The sequence below is a fragment of the Ambystoma mexicanum genome, chromosome 9 (genome assembly GCF_040938575.1).
Source record: "Ambystoma mexicanum isolate Mex_15411 chromosome 9, UKY_AmexF1_1, whole genome shotgun sequence".
NCBI lineage: Eukaryota > Metazoa > Chordata > Amphibia > Caudata > Ambystomatidae > Ambystoma > Ambystoma mexicanum.
In genome coordinates, this window is record NC_090931.1 from 890,468,101 (window position 1) to 890,480,547 (window position 12,447).

The 12,447-nt window shown below is 43.2% G+C and overlaps 1 protein-coding gene across 4 annotated transcripts in view; it reads left to right on the forward strand.

Annotated features, from left to right (window-relative positions):
- The window catches only part of TRAF3IP1 (TRAF3 interacting protein 1), a 1,297,461-nt gene that overhangs the window by 935,142 nt on the left and 349,872 nt on the right, over positions 1 to 12,447 (forward strand). For all 4 annotated transcript variants that reach the window (XM_069616014.1, XM_069616012.1, XM_069616015.1 and 1 more), the window contains one exon: positions 8,917 to 8,989. In XM_069616014.1, the coding sequence (XP_069472115.1) occupies positions 8,917 to 8,989 (73 nt within the window). The remainder of the gene's footprint in view (positions 1 to 8,916; positions 8,990 to 12,447) is intronic.

The window sequence follows — 12,447 nt, forward strand, 5'->3', positions numbered from 1 at the left end:
GATTGTGAAGATTAGCATGCTTCACTTCTAAACAGCGAATATACATGTGTGCCTCATCATCCTCTTCATCCCAAACCTCTGAGTATTAAGCGTGTTATAAATAACATATATATATATATATATATATATATATATATATATATATATATAATATATTCCTCGCTTCCTCATCTGGATCTATGAAAGTCTCATCAAAACAGGTTCTTCCCTGTTCATCCATAACCATCAAGGACCACATTGACACCCTCGTTCCAGCTTGGCTGACATTTGCAACCACTCTTTCACCACTGGCACCTTCCCTTCCCCCCTGAAGCTTTTCTCTTGGGCACCCTCTTCTTAAGAAACCCTCAGCCAACCCCTCCTGTCCGGCTAACTATCGCCCAATCTCCATTACTCCTTTCCTGGGCAAACTTGTGGATAAGCTGGCCCTCTCCCAGCTTAATCTTCACACTGAATCCGTTGGTTGTCTCCATGACCATCAGTCTGGTTCCAGAGAAGCCAGAAGCACGGAAACAGCTCTCCTGAACATCCGTGAAGACCTGCTCTCTAACCTTGATGCCAACCAGCCCTCTGTCCTCCTCTTACTGGATCTCTGTTCTGCTTTTGACACGGTCAACCAGGCCATCTTGATCAACTGGCTCTGTGATAACCTGGATATCACTGATCACGCCCTGGCCTAGCTGACCACTTTCTTCCCTGACCAACCCTCCCATCCTCCTTCTCCTCCATTTAACTCTCTACCTGTGGTGTTCCCCTGAGGTCTAACCTTTCTCCCTGGCTTTTCAACCAATGCCTGGCACCTCTTGCCCACTGCATCGCTGCTCTCTGCTCCAACTTTCAGTGCTATGACACTCGGCTTGCTTTCAGGCTCCCCTCAGCCGCCTCTTCTCCTTCTCTCATACCGCATTGTCTATCTGCAATCCAGGAGTGGTGTGCCACCAATGATCTCTGCCTTAATGCCAGTAAGATGGAGATCAACCTCATTGGCGCACCTTCCTTTCCTGTCTCTCTGGCCGCGCACGCTGGGCTCTCTTCCTGCTCCCACCTGTGAGGCTAAGAACCTCTGGTCATCTTCGACTCCTCACTCTCCTTCTCTCCTCACATCTCTGACGTCTCTAAGAAGTCAAACTACTAGCTACACCTCCTGAGAGGTATTCTTCCTTTCCTCACCTTCCCCCAGAAGCTCACTGTCTCCAGAGCTCTGGCTCTCTCTAGGCTGGACTACTACAACAGCCTCTTCCTAAATCTGCCTGCCTCTTCTCTCCCTCCTCTACAACTCATCTAGAACAGGACTGCGAGACTTACCTTGGCCTCAAGCCCAGGGATCGTATCTCTCCAGCCCTGAAATTTCTCCCATCTGCTCCCAGTGGCAGCAAGGATCTGCATTGTCCACAAGGCTTCTGGGGCCTGGGATCGGAAATACCTCCAACTCTCTCTTCGGAAATATCTTTCTACTTGAGCTGTTCACTCCACCACCTCCAACTCCTTGAGGTCAATCGCTTCTCCAAGCAACGAGTTGGGGGCAGATCTCTTTCTTTGGCTGGCTCCCCCCAATGGAACAGCCTCCCGGCCTCTCTGAAACTTGAGCAGAACCATCTACAGTTCCGAAAGCACCCCAAGACCTTCCTCTTTGCTTTTGCCTTCTCTCTTACTCTCCCCTGCTGATCTCCTGTCTGATACTGCACTGGTCACCTGGCCACCCTCTGAATTCAGGCCCAGGTCCCTGCCTGTCCAGTTGCACACCTGCACTGCCTCCTGGCATCTTTTGCACTTGTGGTCTGTATCTGTAACGCTACAGTCCCCTTTCCTGCACTTATTAGACACTTGGTGTCTGCACTTTTATCACTTGCACTTGCCACCTGTTGGCTGCACTACTTGTTGATCCCATGCCCTGCACTTACCAATCCTCCACCCGCAGCACTTTCCCCTCCCCCTGCACTTGCGCAATCTCAATATAACTAGGCCCAGTAAGATCATTGTTTTGTCCTCCCTACATCTCCCCTCCCTTGCCTCATTGTACCTTGAAATACTTGTGTATAAGCGTGTTATAAATGTCATATCCTATCAAATCACATTGATCATCCTGTGCTATATCCAGGTTCAACATTGTTCACCCTCTAATACACCCCAATACAAAGCACTGGTCACCCTCAGACACAGCTAGACACTCAATACATTGCCCACTCAGGGAGTTTGTCTGCGGCAAGGCCTGACTTCACAGCAGTTTTGTTCTCGTCAATTTCTCTTGTTTGTAGTGGGTGGAGTTTGTCTTTAAGGGGTGTTCTTATTTAGGGTTTTAAAGAGCCAAGTTTTTAATAGTTTCCTGAAGTTGAGGTGATCTTGTCATTCGTATTTCCTTTGGGAGCGAGTTTCAGAGTTTCTCTGATATGCAGGAGAACGCTGATCATCCAATGGGGAAGGTAATACTATCTGTTATTCTAGCTTGGCTTGTTGATTGAGATATGTATGAGCTGCCATAATTTCTTTGAGTGGAATCTCTCTCCCACTCCCTGAAGATTATATTCTGTTCACTAGAGTTGTGGCTCTCTCACCCCTGATCATGGATGGGGAGAGTGTGACAAATGACATGCTTTCACAGCTCCTTTTATAAAGGAGCCCTGTTATTGTCATGGGTGATTTTAACTGTTGCCCCAATGACCAGCAGGACAAAGCAGGTACCAACCTTATGGATACCATCACCTCCTTTGGCCTTACCCAGTGAATGGAGTCTCCCACGCAAAGCAAGGGACATACCTTAGACTGGCTGTTGTCCCAAAATACCAACATTTCTGACATCTTGGTTACACCGTGCATCTGGTCGGACCATGTTCTCATCCAAGCTAAGATCTCACTACCGTCTCCTCCTCCCAAACTTAATATGAACCCACATATTCAAAAAATGTCTTGTAATCTAAAGAATCTAACAGCACCAAAACTCACTGAACGACTGTCAACCAAGCTTCAATCCCTAGACAACTTTGATGATCCCACAAAATTGATTAACCATCTGTCAACCAACATCAAAGAAGCAGTTAACGACCTTGCCCCTCTGAAGATGAAGGCAATAAAGACTGAAACCACAAAGAACACGTGGTTCAATAATGAAATTCTTACAGCTAGACAAGAAAAAAGAGCTCTTGAAAGAGCTTGGAGAAAAGACCCCAACGATAACACCCTAACCAAATACAAAAAATCCATTCTCAACTACAAAAAGCTCATTACTGAAGCAAAGGCCACACACTATGACAGAATAGTGAATGCTAAATCTAACACTGGGGAGCTATTTAAAATCTTAGCGGAATTTCAAAATCCGCCTCCTCCCACAAACAATATTATCAAGGATGATAAGTGGTGTCAGGACATTCATGATGCCTTTCTACTTAAGATTGATTCTCATAAAGAAAAAATCAGTAAAGCGCTTGGTAACGTAACCATTACACAATCCACTACTGATACCACTTCACCCAACACCTGTGAAAATACTAACCCTCCATTTCTTTTCACGCACTATACTGAAGAGGAAGTATTCAAAATCATTCAGGATCTCACAGCCACATCTTGTCCAGCAGATGACTGCCCCACCAGTATTCTTAAGGAGTCTTTAGAGACCCTGGTCCCATGGATTACCAAACTGGTTAACCTCTCCTTTGATGAGGGTCTGGTGCCGGACCTGCTTAAGTCGGCATGGATCACTCCTCTACTGAAAAAAGAAGGCCTTGACCCAGCCAACAATGACAATTACAGACCCATAACTAACGTGATCTATGTTCTCAAGATACTTGATAAACTGGCCTACTTACAGCTACAGGCCCATGTTGAAAAATACGATATCTGGGGCACCCGTCAGTCGGGATATAGGGCTCGTCATGGAACTGAGACAGCTATGCTTGATCGCAAAACTACACTTGCTAGCATAACTGACAAAAACCAATCTGCTCAGCTCAAGCTATTGGACCTCTCCGCGGCCTTTGACCTAGTTGATGACAGCTTACTAGTGTCAAGGCTCGGAGAGGTCGCCAATTGCTCTGCAATCGCATCCAAATGGATTGCTTCCTTTTTGGGTCCCAGAATGGTAAGGGTTTGCGTGGGTGATAAACAATCTTCCCCTATCTCTCAGACATGCGGTGTCCCTCAGGGCTCCTGTCTGTCGCCGCTGCTCTTCAACCTTTGCATCCGGCCCCTTCTCGATCTTTTGAACAAACTGGGAGTGCAATATACAAATTACACTGATGACACTCAGGTTGTTATTCAGTTGAGTGGCTTATACAGTAATGATTCGGTAACCATTAACCGAATATATAAAGCCATACAAGATTGGATGGCTTGTAATTCCCTGGCCCTTAATGATAAAAAGACTGAACTCCTTATTGTGGCATCTAAAAACACCCGGGCAAAACTGGTACCCAACTACGCCTCTTTTCATATTGCCAACAACACCATCACAATTCAAAAGAAAGTCAAGACCTTGGGAGTAGTTCTTGATGAGGAACTCTCCATGAAATCCCATATTTCTAGCATAAAATCTAGCTGTGGTGTTATAAACAAGAGAATCAGATATATTCGACCATTCATATCAGAAGAGAACTGTGCTCTATTGTCCACTGCATTGATAAATTAAAGATTGGACTATTGTAACAGCCTCCTGGTGGGCATCACGGCCTTCAATATTCATTCCTTACAAGTGGCACAGAACAATGCCGTGCCTAACATCTTCAATCAGTCACGTCGCACACACGTCTCTACTTTTAGGAAAAGACTCCACTGGCTACCCTTTAAACACTGCATAACGCATAAGATGCTTACTACGACCCATAAATGCCTCAGTCTTAGCAGCCCAACCTATCTGTCATCCCGTATAGGCATCAAACCCAACGCGAGGAACCTTCGCTCTTCTTTGGCAGTCACTCTCAATTATCCCAAATTCAGGACAGCCAAATTTGGAGGCACTACACTGGATGCTCAGGGTCCCCTTTTGTGGAACACACTTCCAGCAGGTATACGGCAGATCCAGAACTATACCACGTTCAAACGTGCCGTCAAGACTCACTTATTCAACTTGGAATAATTTCCTGACCCATTTCTCCTTCTTCCTCTTTTCTTGTTTGTCCTCGTCTTGTTCTTGTTCTATGTGCGCCCTGAGGCCCACGGGCATGTTGGCGTGTTCCAAAAATTTAAATAAATAAATAAATGCCTGTCTGCTTGTGTGTGTTTGCCATCCCCTTTCTTCATTGAATTGAATTGGCTAGGTTGGTCAGTTGGGTAGTCTGGGCTAAGTACATACATTGAATGTTTCTTGCTTTTTTAAAACTGCTTGACCAGGAGAGAACATATGTCAGCTTTCAAAATTTACGATTTTTTGGCAAAGATGCAGTTTGCCGCTAATTGCTTCAAAAGAGCAGATACTTCACGAAACTATTTAACCATTTGACATGGCAGAGTTGTTGTGGGGCGATGCATGTGGAGATTTGATGAGCAGTGGTGGGAACCGAGCACACTGGCAGGTTAGGGCCTAGTTGTGCAAGAAGATAATATTAGGTATTCCATGTGGACCTATAATTCCTTTGTGGGAATCATTCATTTGATAAAATAGCATCCATGCTAGACATGGTGTGGCAAACTAAAATGTGCATTCTAAAATGGCATACCCGTTCAATAATGACAAGTTAGAAACGACAAGCAGTCAATTAGAGCATACCTCAAGGTCATTTTATACATTGTGCTGCTACGAGAGAATGTTGAGCAGAATTGACTGATGCCGGCAAGTGCACAGAATGCTCGGAACTGTTGTCGATCTGGCACAGTTGGGCTGAACAGTGTCCAGCCTGAATGCAAAATGATACATTTCAAGCCTTATCTGATTCTAAAAAGTAGAGAGGGATGGAAACAATATTTAGGGAAGGAACTCACAAGTGCACAGTGAGGTAAATCTTTTTGCAGGCCGAGAACAATTAGTAAGGTTTGGTGTCCTTGGTGCCATGTTGCTATAGCCTCCTGAAATGGAATTTGGAAGCCCTTGATTTGCTGGTTTGCGATCTTTATAAAGAAACTATAATAAGTTCTAAATCTGGCAATGGTGCTACTTAGAACAAGGTTATCCGTGGGGAAAAAAGCCAACTGAGGCCTGGTCTATAAAAAGTGGGTGAAACGGGGGAAAAAGGGATATTGAGCTAACAGACTTGGAGCTTCCACTAATTGTGCTTAAATAATGGCTATATGCAAGCTTCGCTTGAGTTTCAATAATCTACCAGCGTATACAATTAGAATTGATTTGTAAACTGCCAGTGACGATGATCAGTCTTTGGAATTTACATAAAGGGAGAACTAGAAAGAGCTTCCTTCGATCTTTTCAGTGCACTGTGGGCTGATTAGGGATTTTAATTAAATATCTGTTGGTTGATACCAATCTACTGTAATGATAAAAGAACTCTTTTTATTTTTTACATAGTATTTCTAAACAGATTAGTAAACATAGGATGGTCTCCAATCTTCAAATATTGTCCAGTGTTGCCGTAGTCTATCAAACACCAAATTTCATAGCACATTTAGATAAAGTTAACAAGTGTTAATCCCAATTCATATTTCCCTTGACTAGGAGCTCAACAGTCTGGTCCACAAAGACAAGACAAACATGGGGGTCCTTACTGAAACTGCATATGGGGAAGACAGACTAAAGACTAGAGGCTTGGGCAAACCTAGGGACTTGGTGAAGAGAAATAGGAGAAATCACAGATTTTAAAAAATGTTTGCAGATGGCTCCACTGCCGATATCGTTCGCGTGCAGTTCTCAGACATCAGACTTCTTCTCTAATATCTCACAAGCTGATTTTCCCCTAGGGCCAATCTCTTCTCTAGGGGGGAGAGAGAAATAGAGAGAAATATATGCACATATATCTCCCCCCACACGGGCCTTGTCTTTGATTTCAGCTGCCACAATATAGCCCGCTTAGCACATGTTATTGCCCCGAGGACCCCATCTCAAACTTTCAGCTTATATCTGCCAAGGATTCAAGTCCAGTGGTGTTTACTTCAAAATCGGAACCTAACACAGTGTATTGTGTGAAGGCATCAGAAAGCAGATACAGACAACTAAGTACAGCTTGGGCTACAAACCTGTATTCAAATCAAAAGGAGGGTTGGTAAAAAGGCCTAACTTGACCTATCTAAGGTGGGATTTGCCTGCCTAACTCAAACTAATGTTAGCCTGTATCAGGAAGTCCAAAGTAAATGTCTGTCTATGTCCAAAACCTGTACTTACCCTTACATCTACTTGTACATAAAGTGTAGTGATGTCGGCGTCAAAATGAAAAGTGTTCAAATACAAGTTCAGAGCATCTTCCAGCTCTTGGTTGGCAAGGGGTTCTCCCTTCCCCAGCATTCAAGATAGTTCACTTTATCAAAAGGAGGGTTCCCTTCCCCAAGCTTCCAAGTCTCTCAATGTTCAAAACCAACATAATTCCTTGGGATTCTGCCCAGATTTTCAGGATTTGGAGTCTTTCACCAATATCACAAAAGTTCAGTTCAAAATACACATGGCTCAGCATGCCTCTTCTCCAGGGTTTCTGCCGCCACAAGTTAATGGAGAGGGAGTCTGCCTGACTCCACGAGGTAGGCATTCCAGCCCTGCCTCCAGAGACCTTGCAAATGCTCCTGCCATAATCCGCTTCTGCTGCAATAACTCTGCAGCTCCTTGGCACTGCGGCTACACGTCTCCCTGCCTTCACCTACGGCTTCTCCTGCAACCGTTCCACAAGAGATCTCATTTGTGTCGTCAGTGCTGGCTATTTAAATCACCCTCTAAGCCCCACCTGCAGGCAATTTTCCTCTACTGCATAACGGTCTGGATGCTCGCATCCCTCTTCTTCGTCCCAGTGCCAGAGTGGTGATTGTGTACGTCTGATTTAATAAAAGAAGGATGTATAACTCTGTGTTGTCTCTTCCTCATTGCCAGATTGGTGTGTTTTGGGAGATGGTTTTCTGAAATCTAGGGAAGAGATTGGTAATACCCTATAAAAGCCCACAGAACATTTAACTCCTTATAAAAGGGAAATGGGGGATACCGTGTCTCACCCAGGGGTGCCTCATCCCTCACTCCCTAAATCTCCTCTGCCCAGGTGATCCTTCCTCGCATATCCACCCCCAGACTCGGGATCTGAAAGCAACAGCCCTTCCCTGGCCACCTAGGAGGAGGATATATTGGGGCAAGAAGTGAGGGCACCCTCAGATTCCTCACAAATGTTAATAGCAAATGTTTTCAGTTGCAATTGATGCAGTTTTGAAATGCATCTTTTTTGTTAATTTTATATGTTCTAGCAAAGATCAAAAGATCTGTCCTGGTCCCTAATTTTGGGATCTGGTTATCTACCTTTACAGATTGCAACAGTACATTTTCTTGTAAATTTAAATCTTGATTCGAAGTGATTTGTTTTGTGACACATTCATTTAGCTTTTGGAACTCATTGATTAATACCTAAATGTTGATTTTTATGAATTTTTGTAAGATTTTGACTTTGTAATTGTAAATAATGATTTAAATGTTCAAATATGTATGTATTTATATTTAAATTTGAAAGGTTGATTAATTTCAACTATAACAAATAAATAAAAAAAATAATAAAAAAATAAAGAATTAAAATATTAAAATCACTGATTTTAAATTCTACTTTTTACAGGATTTAATTTCATGTGTATAATGGTGCTTTCAGTAAAGCATTGTTGATAACTTTCAGTTGTTGGTCACTTTTTATGAAACTGTATTAAAATGGAAAGATATTCCAGATTCTGCCACAAAATGGCAAAACTATGCTCAGCACTGCATGTAGCTCAAAATACGATATTGCAAAATCACTAAGTACCTTCTTGTGACTGAACACTGCATTACAGTGCAATAAAAAAAATCTGTTTTTATTGTCTTTGCAGAAGAAGAAGAAAAACCATTGGCAGCTATGAATGGCGATGCATCAGAGGACCTCCCACCACATGTCACTCAAAGGTCTGCTTTCTCTGACTTGTTGTTGGTGGGTAGCCACTTCATGCTCAGCTTTAACCTTTGCTGTATTTTCCTTGTAAATGGGGGAAAAACTGGTATATCGGGTTGGCCTGTACAGGAAACGCTTAAACTGGCTTTAATTTTCAAGTAGGTGATGGGAGAATTTGCATCATGTGTCCACAACTATATTTATAGATCCCCAAGCTCTGCCCATAATGCTCCCCCCTTTGCCGCTGACCCTTCAATTGGCATGGAATGTGTTTGTGGGGCTAACTGGGAACAATATGAGCGTTTTGCCAAAAATAAACCTCTATCTGTATGTTAATGGGCTGGTTCTGGCTGCATCCGGGCCTGCAAAAATCTAAGTGCACATTGTGATCTCCCTGGTACTGTCACCTAAGAGTGTTATCACCAAGACCTCATGGCCAGTAAGGACCCTTATAATCCTATCAAAAGGATACATTTGCCAGACATTTTGGAAGAGACGCACAAACCACTTCTCACTGAATCCCCTTCTGAGGGAAAACCCATAGTAGGTCCAGAAAACTCAGATTGGAAGAAGGAAGTCTATGGGGAAACCCCAATTAGCCCACAGAAATACTTTCCAAAACATGAAGCGGACGGTTATGAGAGAGCTGTACAACTACACAGTGCAAGAACCAGGCAAACAGAGATGACTCCACTCCTTCCCACTTTATAGTGATATCTGTAGGAAGGGAAATCCTATTTTCTCTGCAGGTACAACCCAGTAGAATAGTCTACAGCAGCCAACACCTTAATTAAAACCAGTGGGAGAAACGACCACATCACGCAGAGTGCAGAAATACACTTTTCCCGACCCCTAGCCCAATAATAAGACTTTGCAACATGCAAATTAACCTGCATTGTGCAGTGGACAGGCAGAGTTTACTCCAAGAAGGAGAGATCATGCAGACAGAAGACAAGAGGCAAGATAGCAGCACCATCCGGGCATCTGTTGGCACCATGCAGGAAAGAAATCCAAAATGGCAGCTGACCTTTTTAAAGGCTTCTATACCTGATACATGGATACAAAGCATCCCTGCCACTAAGCATTCTGACTGCACACCTGACCTTTCCAGCCACTCAGGGAGAAGCTATTCATTCCAAGGAAGGAAGGTGGGGTGAAAGAGGGAACCTGAAGAGTAGAACAAGGTGAGGTGAAAGGAAAAGGCATGGTTTTGATGGTGGTACTAACCCTCTCTAAATCAGGGAACTTCTAGTGAAAGGGAACTAGAATATACGTCACTTGGTATCATGAGGCCTTTCCCATGAGAGACAATACTACTCAGTACATGATTAAACATGTGTTACCTTGTTTCTCCCCGGCATGGTTTCCAAAAGAGATCCTTACTGAACAGGAACTTCCTTTCATGTCCCAAGTCATGACAGAATTGAAAAGGCTGTGGGATGAAGAGACCTCCTATGCTTAACGTCCCTAGACCTTAAAAACGTTCTTTGAAAGCTGGTGTCTGAAGATGCAAGGTACTGCAAAGAACTGCTTCCCTGGTCTCTATTAGCTGCCAGGGGACACACTGTAGGTATCAGCCGGTTCCTTACCTTTTGAGTCGGTCTACACCAGGGAGCCTCAAGGTATCATGAATATCCTGAAAGTGGGCCGAGAAGGGAACTTGTACAATGGCAAATCCAGGGAATTCATCCAGGCAGCCGAGGAGGGACTGAGGACCATCGGAGTTTGCCCAACAGGAGTTGCAGGTTAGCTAGGAAAAGTCCTTTTTGACTCCACTATTCCATGATGTCAACACATCGGAGCCCACAACCCTGACTGAAATGATTTCTAAACACCTCCCAGCAAATCAGGAGGAATATCTCCACGCTTGTATACAAAACCTTTCATATGTTTTTGTGACCGGCCAGGAGACTGCTCAGTCCATCGGATTGACATACCCCTTCGAAAATCTACCAAGCTTCAAACTTATCACAGGCCAGAGGCCCAGTGGAAGGCATAAAAGGAGTAAGTCGGGCAGATTCTACAGGTTAGTGTCATTGAGGTTTCACAAGAGCCACTGCTCGTCACCTCTTGTCCAAGTGACCAAGCCCAATGGAAGCAAAGTAAACAAGAATTCAAAATTCAATTGCTTACATCATGCCAAGGGTAGATTTAACTATCAAACCAATTATGCCTGCAGTATACATCTGTAAACTTTACCCCATGAAAGGCTATTGGCAATTTCGGTTAGCCCCGTAAGACCATGAGAAGACTGCTTTTGTTACCCTGATGGACCTGTCCAAATTCACTGCATTACCAAGAGGTGGTCGCGCATCCTCTGTCTTTTATTTCGGTAAAATATCTGGGCTTTCAGATAGAAAACAGGATGGTTCCACTTCAAGCCAACAAAGTGAAAAGCAACCAGAACCCTCCCAATACCAAAAAAGAATTATTTACCTTACTGGGTTAAGCTGTTTACTATAAACTTTTCATACCAAACTGCTCCACCATCGCTAGACTCCTAACATATCAGTGTGAGGGGTCGCAGTTAAAACAAATACAATGGAATAAGTGGACAGATAACGCCATTGGCCATATTAAGCACACCCTGTGCCATACTACCGTCTACTGATCTTGCCAAATATTACAAACCCTTCATCCTCCAGACGGATGCCTCAAGATTAGGCCTGGAGGTGGTGGTATTCCAAATCCGAAACATCATGGAGCAGAGCATATTTCCCATTAGTAGGCAGCTGCAGCCAAGGTAGAGGAATTGCGCCACTGTGAAGTTGGTGAACATTCTGCTATATAGGCCCTAAAATACCACCTGGTAGGGCAAAAATTCACTTTGATCAAAGACCATGCCCCTTTCACTTGGCTAGCCAGAGCCAAGGATTCTAATGAAAGAGTAATGAAGTGGTTCCTGGCCTTCCAATTGCATACCTTCGTAGTAATCTACCAGAAGGCAGACGACTGGTAAATGAGTATTTTTTGAAATTTTTTGAAATTTTTTTTTGGTTCAGCTGAAATTAATCAACTTTTCAATACAATTAAAATAAAGTGTAATGTTAACATTGATAATAATTAAACCACTTCATCACAATTAAAATGTATATATGATATGATCAGGTCCATAAATATAAAACACAAACTAGTTATGCCTACTAAATCAAAACCTAAAAGTTATGACTCACCATAAAATAAAAATAGAATTGTCCTATAAAAAACGCCAGTAATTAATCAACTTTAATACATATGGAAAAGTACATTGTTTCAGTCATTAGATACAGTCATAACATTCGTATCCCTGCTACCTAAAAATGTTTAACACAACGATTATTAGATCAGTGTGATAGAATAATAAGTAAGAACAATTCATGCGCAATTCACATTCAAAGCAAGTTTAAAAAACTGTTTTGTCTGGTACGGAAATGGTTTCAAACACTTATGCCACAAAAAGTTAACAGTCGCAATGCGAATAGCAATCGAGGGG